The 14,172-nt window shown below is 37.0% G+C and overlaps 5 protein-coding genes across 5 annotated transcripts; 2 read left to right on the top strand and 3 right to left on the bottom strand.

The window, feature by feature from the left end:
• Positions 1-598: 598 nt before the first annotated feature.
• Positions 599-2,732, bottom strand: PHYBLDRAFT_120490 (hypothetical protein). Its single transcript, XM_018428744.1, has 9 exons — positions 2,529-2,732; positions 2,347-2,447; positions 2,178-2,248; positions 2,077-2,111; positions 1,945-2,021; positions 1,773-1,862; positions 1,684-1,704; positions 1,504-1,608; positions 599-1,448 (listed from the first exon to the last, which is right to left on the bottom strand). The coding sequence occupies exons 1-9, from the start codon at positions 2,678-2,680 to the stop codon at positions 1,090-1,092; spliced, it is 1,011 nt and encodes a 336-aa protein (XP_018298604.1). The 5' UTR covers positions 2,681-2,732; the 3' UTR covers positions 599-1,089.
• A 527-nt stretch (positions 2,733-3,259) lies between these two features.
• PHYBLDRAFT_178657 (hypothetical protein) lies at positions 3,260-4,618 on the bottom strand. The gene is made up of 2 exons (XM_018438022.1): positions 4,136-4,618; positions 3,260-4,059 (listed from the first exon to the last, which is right to left on the bottom strand). Exons 1-2 carry the CDS (start codon positions 4,587-4,589, stop codon positions 3,494-3,496), a joined length of 1,020 nt encoding a protein of 339 aa, XP_018298603.1. The 5' UTR covers positions 4,590-4,618; the 3' UTR covers positions 3,260-3,493.
• Positions 4,619-5,292: 674 nt separating this feature from the next.
• Positions 5,293-6,705, top strand: PHYBLDRAFT_105311 (hypothetical protein; the record flags this gene model as incomplete). The annotated part of the gene is made up of 4 exons (XM_018427894.1): positions 5,293-5,514; positions 5,750-6,242; positions 6,399-6,546; positions 6,600-6,705. The coding sequence occupies 4 exons, from the start codon at positions 5,293-5,295 to the stop codon at positions 6,703-6,705; spliced, it is 969 nt and encodes a 322-aa protein (XP_018298602.1).
• Positions 6,706-8,746: 2,041 nt separating this feature from the next.
• On the bottom strand, positions 8,747-9,510 carry PHYBLDRAFT_156916 (hypothetical protein). The gene is made up of 3 exons (XM_018433532.1): positions 9,440-9,510; positions 9,268-9,384; positions 8,747-9,197 (listed from the first exon to the last, which is right to left on the bottom strand). The coding sequence occupies exons 1-3, from the start codon at positions 9,464-9,466 to the stop codon at positions 9,042-9,044; spliced, it is 300 nt and encodes a 99-aa protein (XP_018298601.1). The 5' UTR covers positions 9,467-9,510; the 3' UTR covers positions 8,747-9,041.
• Positions 9,511-10,223: 713 nt separating this feature from the next.
• PHYBLDRAFT_129247 (hypothetical protein) lies at positions 10,224-11,605 on the top strand. Its single transcript, XM_018429272.1, has 7 exons — positions 10,224-10,335; positions 10,445-10,534; positions 10,585-10,614; positions 10,671-10,737; positions 10,830-10,964; positions 11,058-11,197; positions 11,263-11,605. The coding sequence occupies exons 1-7, from the start codon at positions 10,249-10,251 to the stop codon at positions 11,416-11,418; spliced, it is 705 nt and encodes a 234-aa protein (XP_018298600.1). The 5' UTR covers positions 10,224-10,248; the 3' UTR covers positions 11,419-11,605.
• The last annotated feature ends 2,567 nt before the right edge of the window (positions 11,606-14,172 follow it).

The raw sequence follows: 14,172 nt of genomic DNA, 5'->3' as shown, positions 1-14,172 counted from the left end.
ACCAGGACCAGGACCAGGACCATGTCCACAATCATGACCATGACCAGGAACATACTCACAACCATGCTTATAGCAGCTCTTACACTAATAGCCATGAACATGAGCATGACAACAACCATGACTATAATAGCAATCACGATCATGGCCACGAGACTGATCTTCTTCGTCCCAAGTCTCACCACCACCATATGCACAAACATGATATTGAGTACGGTACTATCCGGTCAACTGAAGCACACTTCCGTTTTCACCCACCAGAGAATGCCACTAGTCACTCTCATAGTCCAGTGCAAGATGATCTTGGCGAGAATATCGGAGTGGATTACTATAGCATTGGGATCCAGACAGCAATTGCGATTACATTTCACAAATTACCCGAAGGACTCATCATGTTCATCTCCAGTCAGGCATCGACTAGTCTCGGACTGAGTGTGTGCATTGCCATGTCAATTCATAATTTTATAGAAGGGTTTATGATCTCCCTGCCGCTTTATTACGCCACTCGGTCCAGAATATCTGCTTTCAGCTATGCAACTATTCTTGGTGGATTATCTCAGCCCTTGGGTGCATTGATAGGATTATTTGCCATAAGAAATGTCTCTGAAACACAAGAAAACCTTTTATTTGGAATCACATTTGGCGTTGTGAGCGGAATGATGTCTTTGATCACTGTTCAGGTTTGTTCGTATTCTACTGACATCAAATTCAATAACACTGTAAATTATGTATATGTATGTGTATGTGTATGTGTATATTTTTGTAGAGTATGCTTCCTCAAGCTATCAAAGCAGACGTCCACCAGCATTATGTCTTGGCATTCTTTTTTCTTGGAGTATTCTTGGTGGCCTTGACCTCAATTCTAGAATAATCGGTGTTTACCTTTTAGTATCGTCTTTTTCTTATTTCTTTTTCTTTTTCTTTTTCTCCTTATTTCTTTTAGCATTTCTGTTTTATGCTATGTATGTGTGTGTGTATGTATAGAAAGTACAAATAATAAGTAGCTGTCGCATGCGCACATACATGTATATATATACATGTACATATATAAAAGCAAAACAAAAACAAACAAAAAAAACGAAATGGTTCATCTTAGACACGCTGCATCAAATTGTGTACAGGTGCGTACAGATGGGGGTCCTCTTTTCCACCGGTTACAAACAATTTGACTGCTCTGTAAGCAAACCCAACGGAAACGACAGATCCACCAATAATACCACACAAGCGCACCAGAAAATGAACAAATGACTGGCGAGATTCACTGATTTGGACTGAAATAGGTTCAATATCGTACTTGAAGAAGATGCCTGGAACAATGTTGGCTGCCTTTTCTTCACTGAATGCCTTGCGTGAATCAGTTACTGCATATTGGTTAGTAAGCAGCACATTGTGTTTGTAGTCAATATATGTTGTGGGTACAATAGATAGAATATACTGGAAGACCTCAAATGCTAAATTTGACAGTGTGAGTTAAATTAAATACACATCCAAGTAACATCAGCTTACGACTTTCGGAAATTTCCACGCTGTTGTCGAGCGGATTGACAAGATTTGGATAGAGCTTTCCAAAAGAAAACTCGTCAATTCGATGGGTAAAGTTCATGACTAAATATATGAATACGATTTAATGATAAATACTTTCCAAGAAAAAAAGGAAGCTTTTCAGTTGTTTCAAGTTACCTGAATGTTCTGTATGTGATGCGCCATCTATTGATATCCAAGAATAGAATATATGCTTAGTTTATTGTGGACAGTTAGTCGTTATGACAACTTACGGTATCCATGACCAGCAGCTGTAATATGAAGATTGGCAGCAATCTTATTGGCCTTGATCGATCCATACACACGGCATGCGCCCATATCCCCTTTGTAAAGTTAATATCAACCGCCGTTGCTTTATTTGTGAATCGATAGTCAAAAATCTATAGTTAAAGAAAAAAAACTCACTGGCTATATCTTCATCATAAGGTTTTCCGTTCGCAGCCTTAATGATCTCGTGAATATACTTTGGGTTGTCAATGGCTCTAATAATGTACATGTATATTTAATACACTAGAATAAGCCATAGTATGATCTTACCTGTATTTTTTGGCTGAGCCGATAGAAAACTCGGCCTGTCTCAATAGAATCAAGGTTACAATTTAAACAGCTTCACATACACTAAAGCTTATTTTGCTTACAGGAATCAATTTGAGACCGTCGGTAAGATGGATTCTTTGTCCAGAAGCATCATACACGTGTACCATAAGCGCTGATATTTTTCACAAACATATATATATATATTTTAAAAAAAATGACTCTTATAAAGTAAAAAGAGAAGCAGAAGAAGAAAGTATTTACATTACTTACCAGGGCAAGGCATTGCAATTGTCATGTCCATGTTGATCTGCATTGTCGACTCAATCGTTGGATCCACCAGAAAATGATAACGAGTCTGAATCTTGCGATATCTATGTTCGTTTAGTTTAAAGTTGATGCTAATTTTAATATTTATCTTTACAAACGAAGCATTTCAAAGAAACAATTCTTACTCTGAGAATTCACTCATGGTCAAAAGAAGTAGAAAACATGTTAAGAGGATAGTGAGGATTCCACCCTTTTCGCTGCGTGCCTGATTATCAATCTCCACTTTGGGAAACACATCGAGAACAGCCACCTTTTCGGCCAGCTTACGCATTGCCATATTTATAAGTAAAGACTGATAAACTGATGAGATGAGGTGAGATGAGATGAGATGTGCCTTTGTCTTTTTTTTTGCACTCTGGCTTCAAACTTCAAAGCCTTACAGCAACAGCATTGACGGGACTTCATTGGCTGTTTTTTTTTAATTCATTTATTATTATCTTTCTCTTTCCCCCCTTTATTTCAGAATAGAAAGAAGGAAACGTTGGGAAGCTTATCACATATATAAGCCGTATGCATTTGCGAAAAGTTCCTTCAGCCATTTTGATGTTCTCTTGCGTGTTGCCCTGGATACTTCTTATTTTATTTTTACAAGAATTAAAAGGTTATACCAATAAATAATTGATTTGTTATATATACACTAAATTTATATGCTTTTGGTCTATTCCTATTACTATTTTCACTTTTCATTCATTGATATTAAGTGAATATATGGAGATTGTACCAATAAAAGGTCGATTACAAGTTAGATCAAGCCTAAGAAGGGCTATATACATGCATACAAAGCTTGGCACAAGAATCACTGGACAACAATCGATGATTTTATCAAGGCACCCGCGGCCTATGATTGCCTTATTTTATTAGCGCACTTTGGATCTCATTTTAGTTTATTGAATTCCAACCCCACTATTCCCCTTTTTTTGCCTTCTTTAAACTACAAGTGTGTGCCAAGAAATCACTTGTACTATGGCGCCCAATATCAAATTCAATTAATTACTACCCAACCTAAGAAAGAGTAACTTTTTGTTTTTTTTAAAGACTATTTTCAGAGTTATATTTACAGCATCCATAGTATATGTATATATATAGTATCTTAAATATCCAGATCATCATCAGGATCCTCATCATCAAAGTCGTCAGCCGCGTCTGGTTCATAATAGATTGTCCCACTTGCTTGTCCATCTACCTGGACTTCATTTTGGGCTTTCATGTATGGAAGTACAAGGTTTTCTTTAGTCTTGCGCTGCTCATCGGTAAGCGAGAGATTGAATGACAGACTGGCCATAGGATCTGCTTTGACTTCAACAATTTCTTTTACTTGGATTTCACCTGTCAGCTGAAGAGCAGGCACAATCTCAAGACGTTGGTTATAGCAAAATCCATTGGTCTCGTACGAGATCTTGCCACTCTTTCGTCTCCATTCTATGTGGGCTAGTCCACCACGGCTCACCCAATTGGCCATCAAGCTCATATAAGAAAATGAATCTGCTGGCATAAATCCAGTCAAACGCGCCTGGTTTTCAAACTGTGTTCTTTCCTTGAGAGGCTCTAGTCGGACAAGTGAAGAAGCAAGACGATCTAAAGAATCACCCAACCCAGGACCGTGCGTTGCAGGTAATCTGATGTCTCGATGATATCCGACCACCAATCTGATGGCATCTAATAATATCTAATTTAGTAAATAAATTTCTAGTCTTGTGGACTTTAATCAATACAAATGTATTGTTGTTCGCACCTGTGGTAAGGGACTCAAGCCCTCTAATAAGCTGGTATGTTTTGTGCTGTGAGATCATGGCAAGTGTATTGACAGAGTCCACAACTATCAGGCAAGCCTCGGATTGTTTTGTTTGTTGTAGAACGGGTGCCAGAATAGAGCGTTCGATATCGTCAAGGCGTATGGGTACGACCGTAGCTCCCTTTATTTTGTAGGGTGCAATAGGCTGATCCCAGCCCATGGGATCTGTATAACAATCGATAATATGAATGGCTGAGGTTGGGTTGATCCACTCTAGCCATTGACGTGGCGATGTCTCGGTCAAGACGACAATTAGAGACTGCTGTGATTCGAGGGCTCGAGAGCTGAATTCCACCAAGAGGGGAAGAGCACTCATATTAACAGTGTCATTTATAAGAGTAAATGGCGAAGCCTTTCTGTTGTTTAGTAACTGATCAAGTGAGAGAGATGCCATGATGTTATAATTTTGGTTGATCAATCAACATGAAAAATAAATTAAAATTCAAGTAAAATAAAATAAAGTATGTGTCTAAAAAAAAGTCACCTATAATACATTTCAATTTGATGGCATTTTCACTCGTTATCTTTTTTTCTCTCTCTCTCTTTTGTGCTTTTTGCTTTTTTTGGACGCAATCTCCGCCATAGATTAATTAATTATCATTTCTACCCCTTTATTACCTTTCACATTACTCTACCTCTTTAACTCTTTTGATAGCTCGCCCTATTTTACTTATTCTATGGAAGCCATTCATCTGGATATACTACCTGATAAGAAGCGTCAGAGCGGTGATTATGGTGAAAGAGAGGATGCAATAGAAAGCTATGTGACGTCAGCTACACAAGCATTAAGACCTCAGTACAAGAAGCATGGCTTGTATCCACTCTCATCATCAACCAGTTCAAGTCATCCAGATCCCATTAAAGCACACCAACATCATAAGCGAACTCCTTCTTCACAACTGCCTAGCCCAATAAAGAAGACTCACGGACGCCAAGGCTCGCTGCCACATAACCTTTCTTTTTATAAGGACACTAATTCTATACGTTATGCAACGCCTTTGCTGTCAGAGAAGAATGTGTCGATTCAGATTGCAGATCCTAGTTCAAATGTGATTCAACATCATATTCTCAAACATGAAAACACGCTTCAGAATTTAATGTATATTCTTCTGTGGTATATGTTTTCTACCTCGCTATCGCTTTACAACAAGAATTTGATGGGACGAGATCGATTTAATTTTAATTTTCCACTTTTGGTGAGTGCGATGCACGCGTTACTGCATGCAATCATCACTGGTCTGATGATGACTTTTGGAGGTGATCGATGGCGGTCTCCGTCCAAAGTATCCATGACTATGTCTGATTACTTTCTCAAAGTGGTATGTCTGTTTTCCATTCTTTGTATATACACATATTTCATTTTGTATTTCTGTGTTTTTAATCATAATAATAATAATAAAAGAAGAAGAAAAAGCTGTGAACATCCTTGGGCGTGTGTGTGTGTGTGTGTTGAACAAGACATTAATATACCCATATATATATATATATTATTATTATTATTTGCATTATTATAATTGTTATATTTTTGTACAAATATATATATATATATAAAAGGTTCCGTGCGGAGTAGCTGCTGCTATTGAGATTTGTTGTTCGAATGCGTCGCTTGTGTTCATCACTCTGTCGTTTTACACGATGGTCAAGAGCAGTACACCAGTATGGGTGCTGTTATTCTCATTTATATTTGGATTTGAAAAACCTCGCCTGGTGCTGATTACGATTATTGTGGTGATGGTTGTTGGAGTGAGTCTGACGGTTGAGGGAGAAACCAAGTTTGACAGACTGGGATTTGGCCTTGTATTGGTGGCTGCTATTGTATCGGGTCTTCGATGGAACTTGACCCAGCTGCTGTTACAACAGGACCGGTTGGGGATGAATAATCCAATTGCTACGCTGTACTATCTTAGTCCTGTCATGTTTATCACAATGCTCAGCCTGAGTCTGTTGGTCGAGAATCCAATTGACCAATTTAAACACTCCAAGCATTTTGACAGTTTATCTCATGTCATTGAATCATTTGGTTTGATGTCCATTGGTGGTGTACTGGGTAAGTATTTGTATAAAGACTATAGCTATAAACGAACCAAGGGATCAAAATAATAAGAATAAGAATAAGGATAAGGATAAGGATAAGGATAAGGATAAGGATAATAACTCATAATAATAACTTTATCTATTTATATATATATATATATATAAACAGCGTTTTGCATGACACTGGCAGAACTTTATTTGATAAAAAGCACCAATACTGTCACTTTGAGCGTGGCTGGAATCAGTAAAGAAATTGTTATCATCACCTTGTCGGTTCTAATATATGGAGATGTCCTCTCACAGAAGACTCTAATAGGGTATTTATTGTACTACTCCCAAAATATTGACTCATATCCGTTTCTTGATTTAGGCTGTTTATATCGATTGTCGGAATCATTGCGTACAACTACAACATTCACTCTAGAAAAAAGGCTGCCATGAATTCCAAAAGCATAGCAAATTTTGACAAAAACTAGCAACTTTTGTTTTTCTTATCCCATACTGATATTACCACATATAGAATTTCCCAAGCTCATTTTGTAACCTTGAGACTGACATCTAAATAAACTTTTTATAAAGCGGTTGCTCCATGAGACAATATATAGCCAGGCTATCTTTTCTGCGTGCTCACACTGACAATATCTTTAACTGTGTCTGCTCAATAAATTTTCAGATGTTTTCTCTCGGTTAGCATCAAGAATCATAATTAGTCAAATGCATTATGCTCTATGTCTAACAAAGTTTGTACCAGAAAATTGTTTCGAATGTACTATGTGGCATATCGCCTAGACATCTGGAGAAGGCATATCTGTTCGCCAGATATGTTGTACATAGATCTTGAACGCCTTTTTTTTTTGTGTACGCGATGTTTTAGTACTACTTTCTTGGTTATGTTGGGTGTTCTACTGTAAGCTTTGAATAACCAGGAGATCAAGTGGATAAAAAATATTATGTACTTAGGATTAGGAAACGACTGAAAGATCTTTGAATACCTAACATTATAAGAAATGACAGGATCCAAAGCTCTGAACTCGCAACAGCTTACGAGTTTGTAACCTTCTATAAGCCAATAGAATGTCAGCCTTTAACCTATTAGTTTTACTTTTCGCCAGGTATGATTTACAGGATTTTAGATTATTAGCAGGTATGAGTGTTTTTTGGTATTAAAATAAAGCATAAGCTCAGACCGAAGGTTTATGGAGTTCATATGGTTTATCCGATCCTTTATTCGATGCTATTTTTAATCAACCAAGTAGTTCACTATTTATTTGGCACTCAAGAAGGTCTTCTGGATCGAAAACAAGTCCTTTATTTTCAAAACCAGTTCCATGATACCAAAATAGGCAGACTGTTTCAAATATTCATACAACTTTCCCTACGTTAATGATGATGATGGTATGATATTTTTTTGACATATTCCGTGTGAGAGTTTATCTAAACAAGACTTTAATGAGTACATTTTGTCCTAAAACTAGGAAGGGCTTTATCTGCCCCATTAAGGTCGATCTATTAACGTACAAAAGCTATTCTCATTGGCAAATCCTTTTTATAACTAAAATGATAAGTGGTTTATGCCTTTAGTATCGCAAAAATTTAGACTATATCGAGCTACTAGTGATTAATTCTCGAAAAAGCAACATCTTTTGTAGATCACGCGTAGTCTATCGCGAATGACGCATATAATCTCTTTGACTCATGAGAGTGTGGGTATAATCCTCTTTAATGTTACTATGGTCATTAGCTTTTCATATTCACGGTATTTCAAAGATTATTACCAACTGAATCAGTTTAGAAGCGTGTGTACCTGCGTGCGTGTGTTCCTGAGTAAATTTGACATAACTTTAGAAGCCTCTTTTGTTGCTTTCAGTGGCGGTTTTTTTATGACCAGGGGGGGGGGGGGGGAGACAGCTCCATTGCTTTCGCTCCAATGCTTTAGTATTTCATAAACTGTTGAACTAGGAATTAAATATGCTTTTGCTTACTTTATAGCAGAGTGGCCGTGTTCATGAACAATTTTAACAGACTGTTTACTAATCCCTTGAGCATAAACTTTGCATGGCAATAATTCTTTTGCTGTTATTATACTTGTTTATAAGAACTTTCTGTTCTCCAAAGACGTCATTGTCTTTGCCTGACCGTCAGCGAAAAGCAGTAATTTTCCGTACGTAATGGCAGGATATTTGCCAAGATCCCTCTATTCTATAATCTCTTTGGCTTGGGGTTTAGTCATTGGTATTTCATTTGTGATTCTACAGGGTTTTTTCTTTGTATCCTTTAAGATATATGTTAAAGTATCTGAAACGATGCTTTACATTTGTCTACAATGATTTTTTTTTCTATCACTGAAAATAAATTTTTTATTTGTCTTAAAATACTCTTCTCATCTGTCTGAATCTAAAGGTTTGTATCACCAACGCACCAAGACTCATTCGGTAGACAAATTTTAGCAATGATCCCGATGCATCACCAGTAAACTTGGAGACTAGTAAAAAAATAAATAATAAAGCATTGAAATATAAATTGTAGTAATTTTTTAGGTTTTTATTTTGTCCAATAGATTTGGAACAATGTATATTTTGTAAATAATGATAATAATATAAAAATACAAAATCCACTTGGATACTTATTGTATACAGTAGGTTTTCTTTAAAGAGAATATATATGTATGTATGTATGTATGTATGTGTATGTATGTATGTATGTATGTATAACATAAAGATAGAAAGATAGAGAGAAGGAGAAGAACAAGCGGATTTACATATACTATTTACAACAATTGTCTCATGTCAATACAAGTCTGTATCCATATGTTTTATGAGGTTGGAACCTCGGTCTTTTCACTGTTGGGTTGAATGACAGGATGAATCTTTTTAGTGGTTAGAGACGGCGCTGTCCATTTCATGGCCGGAGGTGACTTGTAAGCTGCCTCTGGGCAGGTGAGAGAGGATATTGAAGATGGCAAAGTGATCTATAGAATTAAACATTAAACATTAGAATTAATGTTATTTATTTGTCTTCAAATTATTATTTTTTCTTACCTTTTTTTCCATGTGGGTTTCTTTATCTTTTGATACATGAATCAAATGAGTACCTTGACCGGGACGTACTCGGTGAGCTACGCCATTTTCATCAAGGACAACTTCGTAGACGGTAGGCTAAAAGAAAGCATTGGTGATTAGAAAAGTTTGGTGATGTGTGAATCATTAATACCTTTTCAAGTGAATAACAGCAACCCATGATTTATGATTGATTTATGATTGAAGAATGATTTTTCTTTGTATAAAGAAACGCAAGTGAAAGAGAGAAGGAAAGAGACGTGAAATCGTAAAGGGGTTTATATATCTATAGATTCTATGTTTTTATCCGGATTTCTTTAAAAGGTGTTTCCTTTCTCTCTGGTACAGAAATAACTATATCTTTTAAAGTTTAGCATCCACAGCTGTACTTTATATATATATATATAAAAGGAATGACCTAAAGAGAACGATTGTCGACTGGGATCCTATTTGTTCATTCTGGCTTGGCAGGTCCATCCTTTTTTTTTGGGTTATTTTTATCTATATATTTTTTAGTTGAGATGCCGATTACACCAGCTTACTGTTTTGATAACCAAACCTTTTTTTTTTTTTTTTAAGCATCAAAGGGAAATATATGGGTGTGATTATGAACGGTTCTCCAATCATCTGACAAGACCAAGAGAATATATAAATTCTTATATATAAAAAGTACAATTGTATCGTTTAAATAGCCAATAATCAGATCTGTTCATTTTATACATGTACTTCAAAACAACTGTGCATTTCAGAACTAAATATATTTTATAGCAACAACAACAACAACAACAAAGGGCTCTATAGACTTGTTTTCTCAAATGGATGACGTCGCCCTTACCGTTTTTGAGATTCATGTAAAATGTGTGCACAACAGGTGAAAAATAAATAATTTCCAAAATAACAACTTTTATGCTTGTGACCCTTCGTCGACTGGCTATTAACCCCATTCCAAAGCGACATTTCACAATGACAACCGAGAGACAGTGGCAAGTAGTCGAGAACCTCAAGGAGGTTCAGGCACAAGTTGTCAAAGCAGTCGAAGGAAAAAGAGAAGCAAGTCAAAACAACCTAGTTTTCTTTTTTCTCTCTCTACAGTCAATTGACGATATCTATCTTTCTGGATTTTCTGTCTGTGTAAATAAATAAATAAATTATACTACAGGCACGTCTGGTTGCAGTTAGCAAATACAAACCTGCTGAAGACTTGATGTATTGCTACGAAGCTGGACAGAGACACTTTGGAGAAAATTACGTGAGTTTGGATCTATCTATAATGCACGTGATATTTAACAACCAAACTAGGTCCAAGAATTGGTTGATAAGAGTGAGAAGGTAAGCTATTCAACTTGTACCTCACAAACCATAACTATAACTATTGTCCTATTTAGCTCCCACGAGACATCCAATGGCATTTTATTGGCCATCTACAGAGTAACAAGTGCAAGGCTGTGGCAGGTAAAAAAAAACACGCACACAATAGGGGTTTTCTTTAGAAACAAATCTTTACACAAGAACACAAAGTAAGAAAGGTTATTTGTCTTTGGTAGGCATTCCCAATCTGTTTGCTGTTGAGACTGTCGATAGCTCAAAGAAAGCTGATGCGCTCAATAAGGCCTGTGTTTCTGTCGGTAGAAATGAACCATTGAGAGTGTTTGTACAGATCAATACTAGCAATGAAGAAGGCAAGTAAATACAGGCAATATCATCTCTTCTCCTTTCTTTCTTTTCTTTCTTTTTTCTTCTTTGTGTCCTGTCTAAATTTCTTATTGTTCCAGCTAAGAGTGGTACAAGCCCATCTGATGCCACAACCGTGTGCAAACACATTATCGAAAGCTGTCCCCAACTTAGTCTCCAGGGTCTAATGACGATTGGCATGTTTGGACGTGAACCAGCCGAGAAAAATCCTGACTTTGAAGTAAAGATGATTATTTTTTTCTTACAAGCATGTTTGACTTGGGGCTAATGAATTGGATCAAATAGTGTTTGGTGGAGTGTAAGAAAACAGTTGAGGCTGAAATCCCTGGCAAAAGCTTGGAACTGAGCATGGGCATGTCTGATGACTTTGTGCAAGCATTGGAAGCTGGATCTACGAATGTGAGAGTGGGCAGCAAGATCTTTGGCGCACGAAAGAAATAGATTGAAACCAGTATAAAAAAAAACGGAGCATGTTAGTCAGATGTAATAGTTACATATCTCTCTATAGCTGTTGTTTTAGTCTTCTGACTCTAGACGCATTATCGTAATCACCCTACTACAAATATCAAGTAGTCGAGCAAGAAAACGAATGACTTATTATAAATTGCTTATTAAGGCCATATATTCGAAATAACTTGGAATTTTCCATTTAGGTCTCTAAAACTTATGGTTTATAACTCCTTTAGCTACTAAAATCCAGTTCATTTGCTGGCTTATCTTGCTTTTCTTTGATGAAGCCAAAATCGAATGAAAATAAAAATAGTAATTGTTCCATATAATACTACTTTTTCCGCTTTGAATTTGCCTTTTAAAAAATATGTATATATATTAGGCTGCATAAGCCAGTGCCTTTTTATACAAAACCAAACTATTAAATCCAAAGCTATCAAAGATCATAGCCCGTAGCTTCATTCTTTACTTCTTACTGAAATTCAAATCTTACACTGATTGTCAAGCCAAAATTGTACTCACTAAAATAGCATTGTCATTTAGCATAATCAAATAAAAATTGTCAGCTTTTAATATTCAAGAAAAAAAATGGCTTTTGGTCTACGGTATTTATATGCAGGTATAAATTACTATAGCCTCTAATATCAGAAAATGCTCGGTAGGAGTTTACTGCTAGTACATCATAATATCCCTTGGTATCTGTTTCTTTTATAAACTATTCCCCATTTCCTCTCGTTGAGTTTAAAGGAGTACGCACTTTCCACGTTCTGCCCTGTTGTTTTAGGCTGCGGTGAAAGTTAGCCTTCAAGTCACGTGTATATGTATATATATATACTTTTTTTTAGATAGAAAAAAAGCAAAATAAATTAGAATAAAATAAAATTAAAATAAAAAAAAGACTTTGGAAATAACACCTCTCTGCATCGAGAAATAAAAAAAGAAGGAATCCTTTGCTCATCACATTACTTAGCCATGGCAGCAGAGTCTTCCCGGGATTTACCACCCGAGCTTCTTGAGAAACTAAGAGACCTTGAGTTAGAACTAGAAGATGGAGACATTACTCAAAAGGGCTTCGAAAAAAAACGAACCAACCTCCTAGAACAGTACAGTGCACCTGAACCATCAAAGACGAGCAGTAGTGGGTCGGTAATCAGTCAGCGGGAAGATGAAGACTATGACTATGGTCCTGAACCAAGTGCAGCAGATGTTGTCGATTTCTTGGACTATCTGCCTTCACCCACCCATTCTCCCACGCGGTCATCGCGGGGAGCTGGCTATATGGAAGAAAACTTTCAGCAGCAGCAACTTGAAAGAGCTGCTAGCGAGTCATCAGCATCTTACAACAACAGTAACAATAACAATTATCCCCGCACTCATCCCAGCCCTACTATCCCATATCGCCCTTACACACAAACATCACAGCCATTACAATCATTACAACAACAACCATTACAACAACAGCAGATTCATTATGGTCAGCCTATACGACAAGTAGAGGCTCCTATGGGTCACCCCGCACAAGGACCTTATTATCATCCATCAGCACCCGGCCGTCCTTATGACCCACGTATGGCACCACGACCTTCATTTCCTCAAAACGCTGGTCCTCCATCCCCTATGCGACATTCACCCAATCCTTATGGATATCAGCCTCAGCCTCAAACCCAGCAGCAACAGAGACCTCAGCCAAGCCCACCTTCAGGAGGTGGTTATCGTCCGGCACCGATAACACACGGAGGTGCCTATCCTCCACGTCCAATGTATAATACTCCTCGACCCACAACTGGTCAGCAGAGACCAATGTACAGACCAGTTCCAATGAATAGACCAAACGGGAACTACTATCGTCCGACGGGTCATCCCAATGGCGCAAACGGCGCTTATCAAGATAATCGTCAAGATCCAAACATGATGTACGCTAATCCTAGATCAAACTATCCGTATAATGGACGACCTCCTGTACACGGACGCCAGAATAGCGAATTTACTACTGATAGTTCAGATGCTTCAATGCGTCAGTCATATGGACGGAACGATCAGTCGGTTGAATGGGGTCAGTAAGATTATAATATGCATTCGCAGATATTCTCCTTTTTCTTTTATTATATTGTTATTGTTATTATTTTGATAAAGCCAATATTTGCTCCAAATCTTGTTCTCTCTCTATCTCTCTCTCTCTCTCTCTCTATATATATATATATATATATATATCTATATCTCTTTATCGATTCCTATCGATATCCTTCCTTTTTATTTTTCTTTATTTATGTTGTTCTGTTTTCGCTCACCAATACACACACACACACAAACGCACAAACATATATACATATACAACGCACAATAAAATAATTAGCGTGAAGAAGAAGAAGAAGAAAAGGGCCCTCTCTATATTTTATGCATTCTATTTATTATACGGAATGAAGTCTACAAGACAAGCCTATTAATTGCAGTTATTGAATCAATCTTTGTATCTCTATAATATCTAATTTTCTAGACAATTCTTACCCCAAAAGTGAATCTGGCCATATATCTTCGGGAAGAGCACCTTCCATCATCTCAGTATCCAACAGAAGTATACAGCCACGTTTTACGAATAATACAGTTGTTGATCCACGCCTCACTCTTCTTCAACGGTCCCATCAATTAAGCAAAGTTCGCAGTCGTTATGGAAACACAATGATGGCCACAACATTCAAAGCAATTGAATCAATTCCAGCACCCACTGTCAGTCTTGATGAACAGTTC

The sequence above is a fragment of the Phycomyces blakesleeanus genome (genome assembly GCF_001638985.1).
Source record: "Phycomyces blakesleeanus NRRL 1555(-) unplaced genomic scaffold PHYBLscaffold_1, whole genome shotgun sequence".
NCBI lineage: Eukaryota > Fungi > Mucoromycota > Mucoromycetes > Mucorales > Phycomycetaceae > Phycomyces > Phycomyces blakesleeanus.
Note: the sequence above shows the minus strand (reverse complement) of the source record. Positions and strands in the feature narration are given on the sequence as shown.

Excerpts from the sequence above, each read along its gene's own strand:
- PHYBLDRAFT_156916 (XM_018433532.1), bottom strand. The coding sequence starts at position 9,466 with ATGGGTTGCTGTTATTCACTTGAAAAG. Across the intron at positions 9,385-9,439 it reads GCTGTTATTCACTTGAAAAG|CCTACCGTCTACGAAGTTGT; the intron begins GTATTAATGATT and ends GCTTTCTTTTAG. Across the intron at positions 9,198-9,267 it reads AAACCCACATGGAAAAAAAG|ATCACTTTGCCATCTTCAAT; the intron begins GTAAGAAAAAAT and ends TTAATTCTATAG.
- PHYBLDRAFT_129247 (XM_018429272.1), top strand. The coding sequence starts at position 10,249 with ATGACAACCGAGAGACAGTGGCAAGTAGTCGAGAACCTCAAGGAGGTT. Across the intron at positions 10,336-10,444 it reads CAGTCGAAGGAAAAAGAGAA|GCACGTCTGGTTGCAGTTAG; the intron begins GCAAGTCAAAAC and ends ATTATACTACAG. Across the intron at positions 10,535-10,584 it reads GACACTTTGGAGAAAATTAC|GTCCAAGAATTGGTTGATAA; the intron begins GTGAGTTTGGAT and ends CAACCAAACTAG.
- PHYBLDRAFT_120490 (XM_018428744.1), bottom strand. The coding sequence starts at position 2,680 with ATGGCAATGCGTAAGCTGGCCGAAAAGGTGGCTGTTCTCGATGTGTTT. Across the intron at positions 1,863-1,944 it reads TTATGATGAAGATATAGCCA|GGGATATGGGCGCATGCCGT; the intron begins GTGAGTTTTTTT and ends AACTTTACAAAG. Across the intron at positions 1,449-1,503 it reads CGTGGAAATTTCCGAAAGTC|CATTTGAGGTCTTCCAGTAT; the intron begins GTAAGCTGATGT and ends TGTCAAATTTAG.
- PHYBLDRAFT_178657 (XM_018438022.1), bottom strand. The coding sequence starts at position 4,589 with ATGGCATCTCTCTCACTTGATCAGTTACTAAACAACAGAAAGGCTTCG. Across the intron at positions 4,060-4,135 it reads GCTTGAGTCCCTTACCACAG|ATGCCATCAGATTGGTGGTC; the intron begins GTGCGAACAACA and ends AGATATTATTAG.